This window comes from Tamandua tetradactyla, unplaced genomic scaffold (assembly GCF_023851605.1).
Source record: "Tamandua tetradactyla isolate mTamTet1 unplaced genomic scaffold, mTamTet1.pri scaffold_173_ctg1, whole genome shotgun sequence".
Lineage (NCBI taxonomy): Eukaryota > Metazoa > Chordata > Mammalia > Pilosa > Myrmecophagidae > Tamandua > Tamandua tetradactyla.
The window spans coordinates 40,554-56,831 of record NW_027518287.1 but is presented as its reverse complement, the minus strand read 5'-3'; the positions used below and the strand labels follow the sequence as shown (position 1 = coordinate 56,831).

Genomic DNA, 16,278 nt, shown 5'->3' with positions numbered 1-16,278 from the left:
CATATAGAATTATGAGACTTGGACTACTTAAAATGATATTGTAAAAGAAGAACAGAATTGGAGTATACCCAATTCTCTATTTCCAAACACATTAGAAATCTACTTTACTCAAAATATATTGTCAGTTGCTCATTGAAGTTAGTTTAGTGAGACCATACAATATTTGTCCTTTCATTTCTAGCTTATTTCACTCATTTTAATGTCCTCAGTGTTCATTCCCCTAGTTGTGTGCCTCACAATTTATTCATTTATTTCTGCAGCCACTCAGAGTTCACACTTTCCAATCATGAGTCGATTCACCCTGAGGCTATCTCCATCCACCTGCAATCATAAATAATGCTGTCATAAACACCAGTGTGCAAATCTCTATTCACATTCCTGCCTTCAGTTCATCCAAGGATATATCTAATAATTGGATTGCAGGATCATACGAGAACACTATACTTAACCTCCTGTGGAACCACTACAGTATGCCAAGCCCCAACAGTATACCTGCAAACTCTTAAGAGTACCCTGTGCTCTATGTAAGACTTTATTAAAGTTTTACTTAAGCTTGTATTTTCAGAAACCAAAGCCACCAGATAGTCCCAGACCAGATAAACTCTGAAACCCAGCAGTACCAGTCTTTCCAAGAACATCAACCAGTTTCATTCCTCTGCCCAATAAAGTTGACTCCCTTTTCTAATAAGAAAAACTAAAAATGGTTATTGCCCAGCTATCCCTGAAGACTGAGAGAACGATCAGACAAGAAAGGGGAGGTGTAACTGAGAGATTAGGGTTAGGATTTAACAGATGATAACGACTATGATTGAATTTGTATTAGTTTTTAAACTGCCAAAATGTGATATACCAGAAATGGACAGCTTTTAAAAAGGGAATTTAGTAAGTTAAAGTTTGCAGTTTTATAAGCCTGTAAAAATATCCAATATTTAGTGATAGATACCTTAATTCAAGGAAGGTCAATATGTCAGGAATACCTCTGTCAGCTGGGGAGTCATGTGGCTGCATCTGCCAGTCCCTTGCTCCTGGGCTCCATTGCTTTCAGTCTGTTCCTCTGGGGTTCCTCACTTTGCTTCTCCAGTGCTAGCTTTCATCTCTTGCCTTGCTTTGGCTCCCACTAGGTTCTGTCTTGCTTAACATCTCATGGCAATGTCTGCTAGGCCCCAAGTACCTCCAAACCTCCATGTCTGTGTTCCCCAAGTGTTGACATCTGTGTCGGCTCTGCTCTGAAGTTTCTGTCAGCTCTGTCATTTCTGACTCTCTCCAAAGTGTTTCTTCTTTTAAAAGATTCCAATAAACTAATCAAGACACACCTGAAATGGGTGGAGTCACGTCTCCACCTAATCAAAAGGTCACAGCCAGCCCTCCCCACGGCAAAATGGCTGCTGCTCCTCAGCGTGGCTACAAGGGTTTCCCCTCAGCTGCCGTCACAGCTGCTGCCAGCCCAGCTACGCCGTGCCCACGGCCACAATGCAGTTTATGTTGCTTTTTAGTCATCAGGGAAAGCTTCGACTGCAGAAATGGTATGTCCCACTGTCAGACAAAGAGAAGAAAAAGATGACAAGGGAACTTGTTCAAACTGTTTTAGCACGTAAACCTAAAACGTGCAGCTTTCTTGAGTGGCAAGATCCGAAGATTGTTTACAAAAGATATGCTGGTCCTCAAAGATAGACCATATGCTGGGTCACAAAGCAAGTCTTAACAAATTTAAAAAGATTGAAATCATACACAACACTTTCTCGGATCATAAAGGAATGAAGTTGGAAATCAATAATAGGCAGTGCCAGAAAATTCACAAATACATGGAGGCTCAACAACACACTCTTAAACAACAAGTGGGTCAAAGTAGAAATTGCAAGAGAAATTAGTAAATACCTAGAGGCGAATGAAAATGAAAACACAACATATCAAAACTTATGGGATGCAGCAAAGGCAGTGCTAAGAGGGAAATTTATTGCTCTAAATGTCTTTATCAGAAAAGAAGAAAAGGCAAAAATGCAGGAATTAACTGTCCACTTGGAAGAACTGGAGAAAGAACAGCAAACTAATCCCAAAGCAAGCAAAAGGAAAGAAATAACAAAGATTAGAGCAGAAATAAATGAAATAAAAAACATGAAAACAATAGAGAAAATCAATAAGGCCAGAAGTTGGTTCTATGAGAAAATCAATAAGATTGATGGGCCCTTAGCAAGATTGACAAAAAGAAGAAGAGAGAGGATGCAAATAAATAAGATCAGAAATGGAAGAGGAGACATAACTACTGACCTCACAGAAATAAAGGAGGTAATAACAGGATACTATGAACAACTTTACACTAATAAATACAACAATTTAGATGAAATGGACGGGTTCCTGGAAAGACATGAACAACCAACTTTGACTCAAGAAGAAATAGATGACCTCAACAAACCAATCACAAGTAAAGAGATTGAATTAGTCATTCAAAAGCTCCCTAAAAAGAAAATTCCAGGACCAGACGGCTTCACATGTGAATTTTATCAAACATTCCAGAAGGAATTAGTACCAACTCTCCTCAAACTCTTCAAAAAAATCGAAGCAGAGGGAAAACTACCTAATTCATTCTATGAAGGCAACATCACCCTCATACCAAAACCAGGCAAAGATATTACAAAAAAAGAAAACTACAGACCAATCTCTCTAATGAATATAGATGAAAAAATCCTCAATAAAATTCTAGCAAATCGTATCCAACAACACATTAAAAGAATTATACATCATGACCAAGTAGGATTCATCCCAGGTATGCAAGGATGGTTCAACATAAGAAAATCAATTAATGTAATACACCACATCAACAAATCAAAGCAGAAAAATCACATGATCATCTCAATTGATGCAGAGAAGGCATTTGACAAGATTCAACATCCTTTCCTGTTGAAAACACTTCAAAAGATAGGAATACAAGGGAACTTCCTTAAAATGATAGAGGGAATATATGAAAAACCCACAGCTAATATCATCCTCAATGGGGAAAAATTGAAAACTTTCCCCCTAAGATCAGGAACAAGACAAGGATGTCCACTATCACCACTATTATTCAACATTGTGTTGGAGGTTCTAGCCAGAGCAATTAGACAAGAAAAAGAAATACAAGGCATCAAAATTGGAAAGGAAGAAGTAAAACTATCACTGTTTGCAGACGATATGATACTATACGTCGAAAATCCAGAAACATCCACAACAAAACTACTAGAGCTAATAAATGAGTACAGCAAAGTAGCAGGCTACAAGATCAACATTTAAAAATCTGTAGCTTTTCTATACACTAGTAATGAACAAACTGAGGGGGAAATCAAGAAACGAATCCCATTTACAATCGCAACTAAAAGAATAAAATACCTAGGAATAAATTTAACCAAAGAGACAAAAACCTATATAAAGAAAACTACAAAAAACTGCTAAAAGAAATCACAGAAGACCTAAATAGATGGAAGGGCATACCGTGTTCATGGATTGGAAGACTAAATATAATTAAGATGTCAATCCTACCTAAACTGATCTACAGATTCAATGCAATACCAATCAAAATCCCAACAACATATTTTTCAGAAATGGAAAAACCAATAAGCAAATTTATCTGGAAGGGCAGGGTGCCCCGAATTGCTAAAAACATCTTGAGGAAAAAAAACGAAGCTGGAGGTCTCGCGATGCTGGACTTTAAGGCATATTATGAAGCCACAGTGGTCAAAACAGCATGGTATTGGCATAAAGATAGATATATCGACCAATGGAATCGAATAGAGTGCTCAGATATAGACCCTCTCATCTATGGATATTTGATCTTTGATAAGGCAGTCAAGCCAACTCACATGGGACAGAACAGTCTCTTCAATAAATGGTGCCTAGAGAACTGGATATCCATATGTAAAAGATTGAAAGAAGACCCGCATCTCACACCTTATACAAAAGTTAACTCAAAATGGATCAAAGATCTAAACATTAGGTCTAAGACCATAAAACAGTTAGAGGAAAATGTAGGGAGATATCTTATGAATCTTACAACAGGAGGTGGTTTTATGGACCTTAAACCTAAAGCAAGAGCACTGAAGAAAGAAAGAGATAAATGCGAGCTCCTCAAAATTAAACACTTTTGTGCATCAAAGAACTTCATCAAGAAAGTAGAAAGACAGCCTACACAATGGGAGATAATATTTGGAAATGACATATCAGATAAAGGTCTAGTATCCAGAATATATAAAGAGATTGTTCAACTCAACAACAAAAAGACAGCCAACCCAATTACAAAATGGGAAAAAGACTTGAACAGACACCTACCAGAAGAGGAAATACGGATGGCCAAGAGGCACATGAAGAAATGCTCAATGTCCCTGGCCATTAGAGAAATGCAAATCAAAACCACAATGAGATATCATCTCACACCCACCAGAATGGCCATTATCAACAAAACAGAAAATGACAAGTGCTGGAGAGGATGCAGAGAAAGAGGCACACTTATCCACTGTTGGTGGGAATGTCAAATGGTGTAACCACTGTGGAAGGCAGTTTGGCGATTCCTCAAAAAGCTGAATATAGAATTGCCATACGACCCAGCAATACCATTGCTAGGTATCTACTCAAAGGACTTAAGGGCAAAGACACAAACGGACATTTGCACACCAATATTTATAGCAGCGTTATTTACAATTGCAAAGAGATGGAAACAGCCAAAATGTCCATCAACAGAAGAATGGCTAAATAAACTGTGGTATACACGTACAATGGAATATTATGCAGCTTTAAGACAAGATAAACTTATGAGGCATGTAATAACATGGATGGACCTAGAGAATATTATGCTGAGTGAGTCCAGCCAAAAACTAAAGGACAAATACTGTATGGTCCCACTGATGTGAATGGACGTTCGAGAATAAACTTGAAATATGTCATTGGTAACAGAGTCCAGCAGGAGTTAGAAACAGGGTAAGATAATGGGTAATTGGAGCGGAAGGGATACAGACGTGCAACAGGACTAGATACAAAAACTCAAAAATGGACAGCACAATAATACCTAATTGTAAAGTAATCATGTTAAAACACTGAATGAAGCTGCATCTGAGCTATAGGGTTTTTTTGTTGTTGTTTTTTACTATCATTACTACTTTTATTTCTTTTCTCTATATTAACATTTTATATCTTTTTCTGTTGTGTTGCTAGTTCCTCTAAACCGGTGCAAATGTACTAAGAAACGATGATCATGCATCTATGTGATGATGTTAAGAATTACTGAGTGCATATGTAGAACGGTATGATTTCTAAATGTTGTGTTAATTTCTTTTTTTATTTTTATTTTTACTTTCTTTTTTTCTTTCTTTCCATTAATAAAAAAATAAAAAATAAAAAAATAAAAATAAAAAAAAGATATGCTGGTCTGTATTTTTGCTGTGCTGTTGAAGATCAGGACAATGAACTAATTACCCTGGAAATAATTCATCATTATGTGGAATTACTTGACAAGTATTTTGGCAGTGTGTGTGAACTTGATATCATATTTAATTTTGAGAAGGTTTACTTTATTTTGGATGAGTTTCTCTTGGGAGGGGAAGTTCAGGAAACACCCAATAAAAATGTCCTCAAGGCCACTGAGCAAGCAGATTTCCTGCAGGAGGAAGCTGAAACCCCACGTAGTGTGTTTGAAGAAATTGGACTGACATAACTCTTCTCCCTTGTTGATGACTTCTTGTGGCATTTCACACACTGTAGCTGTTCACTGCCTTCATGTCCATGTTAGCTAATGGTGTAAGATGCTTGTCAGTATTACTGTGTGCTGTGCCACTTCATTCAGACCTATGCAAAAATGCTTATTATTTTTTTAAAGGGAACTTTGGTTACTCAAGTGAGAAATTACAGGACTTAAATATGACTTAGAATGATGCAGGAAAGAAAGATACCATTTCTGGATAGTTGAAAGTTTGAATGTCAGTTTCTCTTAATCTGATTCTGTGTATATTTGAAAATGATACCCCAGGAAGTGTGCATTTATTACAGTACTGTATTTGACAAAGGAAACTGTTAAATTATAACATGAAACCTGGTTTTATGAAACCAAAGATTCATGCAATATTTCAGTACGTATGAGAATAAAGGGAATTGGCATGTTACGTAATAAATGAAAACTGAACTCTATGTTGAGACTTCCTAAAACAAATTTATACCAAAGACACCTGTTGGAAGCTACATATCTTAAAACACAAAGGGACTACAGATTTTAAATCGCTTAATTAGAGTGATGCTCTTTTACACAAAAAACCATTTCCTGGGTGTTCTGAACCTCGGATGAGAAACATAGAATCGACTGTCGCATCTTAGCACATTTCTTTTTAAGGCCAAGGCACATTTAACTGCTTAGATGAATTCTTTGTGGTTGTAATCATTTAGACACTTAATTGCATTGTTTTGATGCCCCAAATAAAGTGGAAATGTTGATTTAGCAGGACTGTGTAACAGTATCTTAACAGAAATCGTGTGGGTCTTTTCACAAAGCATTGCATAAGTTACTGGTTAAAGCACGAATATTCCTTCTGAGGTGCTTCATAAAGCCAAATTTATTTTGCTTTTCTATTGTTTCCCTCTACTTAGAACTACTGCAAACTTTGTGGTTATCTTCCTTCCCTTCCATGGTACTGCCTGGCTATCAGAAGTCTTAGAGAAATACAAAAGACACCTTTCATAGAAAAGGGAGAGTTGAATGAGGTAAAATGGCATTAGCAGGCCCTATATTTTAAAAGCTATATAAGTGTTTCAGTATCACTTTTATACATACTCACTCATATTTAAAAATCTCTTTATGGTTTACATTTTCACTTGTATACACCGGGCTGGATTAAGCTTTGTTGTAATCATGACCAATATTCAGGCCACATGATCATTGTCGTATCACATCACCAACTAGTTGTAATAAATGTTAAATGTACATCAAAAAAAGGTCACAGCCACAATTAGGCATGTTACATCTCTGTGGACATAATCTAATCAAAAATTTCCAACCTACTGTACTGAATCAGGATTTAAAAAAATGGTTGTTCCCATAAATTCAATCAGGAATAAAACATGGCTTCCCTGGGGTACACAATATTTTCAAACTGGCACAGCATTATATCTTTTTTTCTTTTATTTTCTAGTGTTTTAGAATAGCTTGTAGGAAAGACCTGAAATTTTTAACCTGTAAACCAGTAGTCCTGATCCTAGATAATGATTGCATAATTATACATCACTTTTCTTGGGAGACCATGTGATTAAAAAAAGCCTTGTGATTGACACTCCCTTTATCTAATGTATTGGTAGATGAGTAATTAAATAAAGATGTGCATGAGAAATAATGATAATAGATCAGGAATATGGGGGAAAATAGCTCTATGTAAACCACAGACAATAAATAACTGTAGTATTACTTTAATACACCTTCAGCAACTGCAAAAAATACAACTACCATCACAAAATAGTAGACTTATACAAAAGTGCTATCAATTATAACAAGTTTTCTACACCAATACAACTGTTGGTGATGGTGGTATATTTTCTGCAAGATTGTTCTGTAAATCCACAAATTCTTTAATGATAACATTTTAAATAAAAAATATATATTGTGTACTGGCACACATATAGGGTAAACATATAGACCAAGGGAATAGAATCAATAGTCCAGAAATGAACCATGCACCTATGGTCAATTTTAAAAATGACACTAAAATCCTGCACTCAAGAAAGAACAGTGACTTCACTAAATGTTGGTGAGACAAAAGATATTCACATACAAAGAATGAAATGTAATTTATAACTTGCAGTGCTTTGTTTTTGGCTATTACTGCTTAGATATGACATTGAAAGCACTAGAACCAGTGTGCATGCATGGTTGGGAAGAGGCAGGCCTCAGACTCAGGCCTTCCCTGCTGACTGTTCCAGCACATGGTCTTCAGTTATGAACCAGTTTGGTACCCAGTTGGTGGGAGCCACAGCAGCTCTGATGCCACTGCTGAAAACCCACAGCAATGAAAACCTCTAAAAGATCAATTATGTCTTTGGATGATATGAACAAATTGGATGGAAAGGAAGGAAAGCAGCAAAAATTTCCAAAATGAAAGAAAAAACTCCAACAATGTGGTACCCAGCAATTCAGGATGAGAAAATGGGGAATCCAAAAGAATTCTGGTTTGGGTAAAAAAAAGTTTGAACCTTAGAGGAAAAGTCATGCCTGGAAAAAGATGTCCTTATGAGGCTATCATTGGCTTTGCAGCTAGGAAATCAACTGGAATTAAAAAAGGAATTAGTCCTATAAATCAACCACCTCTAAGTGACAAGAATATAGAGTGATATTTTCCTGTGTTAAACAGGAAAGCAAACCTTCTGAGACAAAATGAAGTACAGAGGAAACCAGTTGCTGTTCTTGAGACCTAAGCAGTTAAACAATGAAAATAATATTCCAGCCAATTTTACCAGAAGTGGAAATAAATTAAGCCATCAGAAAGACACACATCAGGCAACTTTTCTTTTCAGTAGAGACCTGAAGGTCAGGCTGAGTTGAACACAGAACAAATGCTAGACAATGTAGTAGCAAAAAGAACATGTCAAAGGCAGACACCATGACAAATGGAGGAATTTTAACTGTATTCATTGACAATCCTGGAGCAGGGCAGTGCCCAGTAACTTAGAAACCACGATTAAGTCATACTGCTGTACCTTTTGTACTCCTACAATTTGACATAAATAGTTTTGGAAAACAGACAGGAATGACTTTGAATGAGCACTTTGGAATCCTGAAGGAACAGAGCCATTTTCACATTCAACAAAGGAGGAAACTGCTTTGTAACCATGGGATAGATTCCATATCAGAGGGACTTTTTGAGGGACATCTCTATTTGAAAAGTTGAATTGCTTCAAAAATTTTTCATAGAAATTCAAGAAACTTTATTGCAAAATATTCACAAGGCTAAATAACTCCTTATTTTTATCTTGAAGTTTTTAAAAAAAAAATGTATAAAATAATGCCCTGAAAGAATAACAGGGAATATATACCTATCTGTTCTGAAAGTTTTCATGGTTGGTTCAACAGAACAATCCTCTATTTGAGTTCTTTGGTTCTTCATGCAGCAGAAAAAAGAGAAAGATAGAAATTGATTATTTTTTATAGTGATATTTAAAATCTCTTCTCCTTTCCTTATTTTTTAGACTTTGCTATGGTAAATCTTGGTCTTTAGAAATATGAATATGTTCCTTTGTTGCTGTCACTTGTACTTTAATAATATTGATGTAATAAGTGCAGTTGCCTTTTCTTCAGTAAAAATGCTTTAAAAAAATTCATTAGAATTCCAGTTTGGGGTTTTAAGATTCACGGGAATATCTGTAACTCAGTTCCTTTTTCAGGTAGTGTTAGGTTAATTACTCAGAATGTAAATCTTTAGTGAAAAACTTTTAATAAGAAATATGACTCTAGGCATTAGTCTCAGTTTAAGTTGTTGGTGTTCAAAGACTGTAAATGCATGTTTACAAAGTTATCTAATAGACACTTGCAGGAGAAGATGCAGTGTTAAACATCTCCCTTTTGTGTTTATTAAATGAAGAAAGCTTGAGAGGAAGTAGCAGCCTTGAAGAACAGGTAACTCAGTGAAAAACGTCAAACTCCAGGTCATAGTAATTGTTCGGATATAGTATAATGTGTCCACAAAGTGATATTTAAAAAATCAAGTGATATTTAAAAGAACTATAATTATTAACAAAAATCAGGCCTCTTAGATATTTTAGTAGTAAAATTAATAACTATAAAGACCTATACTTTCTTCTTATTAAAAAGTTTATTTTAAAACATTTAAAGTTTGCCAAATTAAGCAGTATCCTACTCTAAAAAGAAAAATTTGTTTGTCTATGTCACAAAGAAAATAATGCAAAAGTGATGAATGTTGCATTATAACCTTGTTTTATACCTCTCACTTTGAATTTAATTTATGGTATAAAGTTCAGGCATTGGTAGAGAGGAGAAAAATTGGCTTTTCCCCCCTCTGGTGTGTTTTTTTCCCGCTTCTCCTAAGAAGGAGTTAGTCTTTTATGCCAAATCTTAGAGTCCCCTGATATTGTATATCATAAGTTACAGCATAATGTCAAAATGCAGCAAAATATTCCAGCTACACGTTATAAATTTGGTCATTCAGATGCTTGACCTTCTGGTTTTCTCTAAATGTGTTGTTAGTTTCTCTAGAGTATAATATTAGAGTTTACTTTTCATATTAAAAAAAATTTTGGGTGGCCACAGTGGCTCAGCAGGTAGAGTTCTTGCTTGCTGTGCTGGAGACCAGGGTTCAATTCCCAGCGCCTGCCCATGCAAAAGACATATATACATATATATTTACTTCATCACTCTTGCCTGCCTTGAAGTATATACTAGATTTCATTGTCACTTATGCACCTTGGATTTCTTACTGGTTTATTCAAAAGCCATAGAAAGCTGTTATTAACAGTTTCTTGCTTATACCAAAGAATGGATTATTGGAAGTCAGTCACAGTATTTGAAAATAAACTTAGTCTCTCCTTAGCTATCTTATGTTTTTTGTAGAGGTCAAGGTACACTTGCCTCCTGCAAAACATTTTTGGAAGTATGAATGTTTGTATTTGGTCCAGGAGCAATACATTTTAGACTGGTTAGAATTACTGGCAGCTTATTTTAAAGCAAAGAAAAAAACAACTGAACATGAGTTTGCTGTCTTCACAACAATTTGTGAAAATATGGTGTAAAGGTAGTTTCCATTTTCCTGTTATGTTAAATATTGCACGGAACTATTATAAATGCCTTTTTTTAAACCTTAAAAAATTGCTCCAAATATTGACATTAAATGTATTGAACAACAAAATGTCTTTGGTATATTAAACTTTAGTTGTTTGTGAAAAAAAGGACTAGAACCAAAAAAACAGAAAATTTAAACACAAAACTTAAAATCTTTTTTTTATCAAAGGACAATCTCAAGATATTGAAAAACCAACCTATGAAATGGAAGGAATTACTTGCAAATCATATATCTGACAAAGCCAAATATCTAAACTATACATTAAAAAAACCTCTTTTAAAAAACATAATTCTTCTGTCACTCTCTTTCTCTCAGCTGACACAGCAAGCAAACTCACTGCCCTCCCCCTGTCTATGTGGGACATGAGTTTCTGGGGTGAACCTTCCTGGCAACGTGGGACAGAAATCCTAGAGTGAGTTGAAACTCACCATCAAGGGACTGAGAAAATCTTCTCAACCAAAAGGGGAAAGAGCAAAATGAGATAATAAAGTGCCAGTGGCTGAGAGATTTCAAACAGAGTTGAGAGGTTATCCTGGAGGTTATTCTTACACATTAAATAGATATCATCTGTTTAGTTTTGGTGTAACAGAGAAGCTGGAGGGAGCTGCCTAAAAATGTGGAGCTGTGCTCTGGTGGACATGTTTCTTGAAGATGATTGTATGATGATATGGCTGTCGCAGTGTGCCTGTGTGGTTGTGAGAGCCTTGTGTCTGATGCTTCTTTTGTCTACCTTATCGATGGGCAAGTAAAACATATGGATTAAAAATAAATAAATAATAGGGGGGACAAATGTTAAAATAAATATAGGAGATTGAAATGTTGGTGATCAGTGAAGGGGAGGGGTAAGGGGTATGGTGTGTATGAGATTTTTTTCTGTTTTCTTTTTATTGTTTTTTCTGAATTGATGTAGATATTCTGAGAAATGATCATTATGATGAATATACAACTATGTGATGATAGTGTGAGTTACTGATTATGTAACAAGAATGGAACAATCATATGATAAGAATGTTTGTGTTTGTATGTGGTTATGCAGCACAAATAAAAAATAAATTAAAAAAAACACATAATACAATGATAAATGTGCAAAGGATGTGAAAAGAGCATCCTTCAAGGAAATCTTTGCAAATGGACTCAGGCACATGAAAAGATGTTCAAAATCTCAGCCAGTAGGGATAAGCAAATCAAAACCACAATGAGACAAAACTTCACTCCCAAAAGGATAGTTATAATTTTTTGAAAATCTAAAATAACTCTTGGTATGTTTATGCAGAAACTGGGACCATTTTATACTGTAGGCTAGGAATGCACAATCATGCCACCACTGTGGAAAATATTTCAGCAGTTCCTCAATAAGTTTTATACAGAATTAGCAGATGATTTGACAATTCTACTACTTGATAAGTACCCCAAACTGAAAGAACATATTCAAAGAATTGTATACAGATATTCATAGATACACTATTCATAATATCCAAAAGTGGAAACAAACCAATATCTGTCCTCTAATGAATGAATTACCAAAATATATTATATCCATACATTGGAATACTGTTCAGCCATAAAAAAGAACAAACTAATGGTACAATCCATAACATGGACAAATCTCAAAACATAAGTGAAATAAGCCAGAATAAAAAGATTACATTTAGGCAGGCCACAGTGGCTCAGCAGGCAGAGTTCTTGCTTGTCATGTCAGAAACCTAGGTTTGATTCCCAGTGCCTGCCCATGGAAAAGAAAGGTCAGATATTTTTTAAGTATTCCATTTACCTAAAATATCCAGAATATGTAAATCAATAGAGACAGAAAAAAGATTAAGGGGCGACACAGGTTGAAAGGAGTAGGGAATGGACAGTGAGTCTTTTTATGGGTGTGAAGTTTAATTGTGGAGTTATGAAATTGCTCTGGAAATTATTATATTGCAAACATGCTCAACTTAATTGAATCTATTGGTTAAAATGGTCAAGTTCATGTTATGTGAATTTTGTCTCAATAAAAAATGTGCAGGGAGACTTCCTGGAAGATGGCGGCTTAGTAAGATGCGCGGATCTTAGTTTCTTCTCCAGGACACCTACTAGGGGAGTAGAAACGATACAGAAAGCGCCCAAAGCCACAACAGAGATAAAAAAAGACAGCGTACCCCATCCTGGAATGGCTGGCTGGCTGAGAGAAGCAGCTCGGGTGAGATCGCCGAGGCGCGCGGGCCTCACCGGGTGGGGCGGGAAGCGGCCGGAGTCACTCCCTTCCCCCTTCCTGGGCCGGCTGGGAGAATTGGAGAGGCGGTCCCCTGAAACCAAGGCGACTGGGGCCCACACCACGCGCGGCCCCCGGACCAACTGAGAGAATTGGATCGGAAACCCCCAGGCCGCGGAGAACGGTGACGGGTGGGGGAGGCCCCTTCCAAACCCGTGACTCCCGGGGAACGTGCACTCTCTCGGGTGGGCCGCTGCCGCTGGCGCCCTCCCGCCACGCTTGTTGCCCAGGGCCGACTAGGAAATTCGGACGGGCTCTTTCCCTGGCTGCGGCGACCAGCAACCCTCCCTGCATTCGGACCGAGGGCCGGCTCAAGCCGCTTCGGCTAGCGAACCCCCAGGACGGCGAGAGTTTTCCAAAGTTTAAGGTCCCACAGCACCTTTTACTGGTGGGACCCAAAGGCAAACGTGTGCCACGAGCGCCACCTACTGGGCAGGATAAGAAAAACAGAACCCAGAGATTTCACAGAAAAATATTACAACCTTGCTGGGTCCAACACCAAGAGAAATCTGAATAAATGCCCAGACACCAGCAGCAGAAGATAACTGTCCACGCTCAAAAGATTGAGAATATGGCTCAGTCAAAGGAACAAACCAATAGCTCAAATGAGACACAAGAGCTGAGATGACTAATGCTGAATATACAAACAGAAATGGAAAACCTCTACAAAAATGAAATCGATAAATTGAGGGAGGACATGAAGAGGACATGGGCTGAACATAAAGAAGAAATAGAAAAACTGAAAAAACAAATCGCAGAACTTATGGAAGGGAAGGATAAAGTAGCAAACATAGAAAAAATAATGGATAGCTACAATGATAGATTTAAAGAGACAGAAGATAGAATTAGTGATTTGGAGGATGGAACATCTGAATTCCAAAAAGAAACAGAAACTATAGGGAAAAGAATGGAAAAATTTGAACAGGGTATCAGGGAACTCAAGGACAATATGAACCGCACAAATATATGTGTTGTGGATGTCCCAGAAGGAGAAGAGAAGGGAAAAGGAGGAGAAAAACTAATGGAAGAAATTATCACTGAAAATTTCCCAACTCTTATGAAAGACCTAAAATTACAGATCCAAGAAGTGCAGCGCACCCCAAAGAGATTAGACCCAAATAGGCGTTCTCCAAGACACTTACTAGTTAGAATGTCAGAGGTCAAAGAGAAAGAGAAGATCTTGAAAGCAGCAAGAGAAAAACAATCCATTACATACAAGGGAAACCCAATAAGACTTTGTGTAGATTTCTCAGCAGAAACCATGGAAGCTAGAAGACAGTGGGATGATATATTTAAAATACTAAAAGAGAAAAACTGCCAACCAAGACTCCTATATCCAGCAAAATTATCCTTCAAAAATGAGGGAGAAATTAAAACATTCTCAGACAAAAAGTCACTGAAAGAATTTGTGACCAAGAGACCAGCTCTGCAAGAAATACTAAAGGGAGCACTAGAGTCAGATACAAAAAGACAGAAGAGAGAGATATGGAAAAGAGTGTAGAAAGAAGGAAAATCAGATATGATATATATAATACAAAAGGCAAAATGTTAGAGGAAAATATTATCCAAACAGTAATAACACTAAATGTCAATGGACTGAATTCCCCAATCAAAAGACATAGATTGGCAGAATGGATTAAAAAACAGGATCCTTCGATATGCTGTCTACAGGAAACACATCTTAGACCTAAAGATAAACATAGGTTGAAAGTGAAAGGTTGGGAAAAGATATTTCATGCAAATAACAACCAGAAAAGAGCAGGAGTAGCTATACTAATATCCAACAAATTAGACTTCAAATGTAAAACAGTTAAAAGAGACAAAGAAGGACACTATATACTAATAAAAGGAACAATTAAACAAGAAGACATAACAATCATAAATATTTACGCACTGAATCAGAATGCCCCAAAATACGTGAGGAATATACTGCAAACACTGAAAAGGGAAATAGACTCATATACCATAATAGTTGGAGACTTCAACTCACCACTCTCATCAAGGGACAGAACATCTAGACAGAGGATCAACAAAGAAATAGAGAATCTGAATATTAATATAAATGAACTAGACTTAATAGACATTTATAGGACATTACATCCCACAACAGCAGGATACACCTTTTTCTCAAGTGCTCATGGATCATTCTCAAAGATAGACCATATGCTGGGTCACAAAGCAAGTCTTAACAAATTTAAAAAGATTGAAATCTTACACAACACTTTCTCGGACCATAAAGGAATGATGTTGGAAATCAATAATAGGCAGAGTGCCAGAAAATTCACAAATACGTGGAGGCTCAACAACACACTCCTAAACAACGACTGGGTCAAAGAAGAAATTGCAAGAGAAATTAGCAAATACCTCGAGGCGAATGAAAATGAAAACACAACATATCAAAACTTATGGGACGCAGCAAAGGCAGTGCTAAGAGGGAAATTTATTGCTCTAAATGCCTATATCAGAAAAGAAGAAAAGGCAAAAATTCAGGAATTAACTATCCATTTGGAAGAACTGGAGAAAGAACAGCAAGCTAACCCCAAAGCAAGCAAAAGGAAAGAAATAACAAAGATTAGAGTACAAATAAATGAAATTGAAAACATGAAAACAATAGAGAAAATCAATAAGGCCAGAAGTTGGTTCTATAAGAAAATCAATAAGATTGATGGGCCCTTAGCAAGATTGACAAAAAGAAGAAGAGAGAGGATGCAAATAAATAAGATCAGAAATGGAAGAGGAGACATAACTACTGACCTCACAGAAATAAAGGAGGTAATAACAGGATACTATGAACAACTTTACGCTAATAAATACAACAATTTAGAGGAAATGGACGGGTTCCTGGAAAGACATGAACAACCAACTTTGACTCAAGAAGACATAGATGACCTCAACAAACCAATCACAAGTAAAGAAATTGAATTAGTCATTCAAAAGCTTCCTAAAAAGAAAAGTCCAGGACCAGATGGCTTCACATGTGAATTCTACCAAACGTTCCAGAAAGAATTAGTACCTACTCTCCTCAAACTCTTCAAAAAAATCGAAGTGGAGGGAAAACTACCTAATTCATTCTATGAAGCCAACATTACCCTCATACCAAAACCAGGCAAAGATATCACAAAAAAAGAAAACTACAGACCAATCTCTCTAATGAATACAGATGCAAAAATCCTCAATAAAATTCTAGCAAATCGTATCCAACAACACATTAAAAGAATTATACATCATGACCAA

At 36.5% G+C, this 16,278-nt stretch overlaps 1 protein-coding gene and 1 pseudogene across 1 annotated transcript; both read left to right on the top strand.

Annotated features, from left to right (window-relative positions):
• Positions 1 to 1,470: 1,470 nt before the first annotated feature.
• Positions 1,471 to 5,748, top strand: LOC143673181 (AP-1 complex subunit sigma-2-like). The gene is made up of 2 exons (XM_077147506.1): positions 1,471 to 1,644; positions 5,375 to 5,748. Exons 1-2 carry the CDS (start codon positions 1,471 to 1,473, stop codon positions 5,672 to 5,674), a joined length of 474 nt encoding a protein of 157 aa, XP_077003621.1. The 3' UTR covers positions 5,675 to 5,748.
• Positions 5,749 to 7,936: 2,188 nt separating this feature from the next.
• On the top strand, positions 7,937 to 8,835 carry LOC143673182 (UAP56-interacting factor pseudogene; annotated as a pseudogene).
• The last annotated feature ends 7,443 nt before the right edge of the window (positions 8,836 to 16,278 follow it).

Coding starts and splice junctions, on each gene's coding strand:
- LOC143673181 (XM_077147506.1), top strand. CDS start 1,471: ATGCAGTTTATGTTGCTTTTTAGTCATCAGGGAAAGCTTCGACTGCAG. Junction 1,645..5,374: donor AAGATCCGAAGATTGTTTAC/AAAAGATATGCT, acceptor ATAAAAATAAAA/AAAAGATATGCTGGTCTGTA.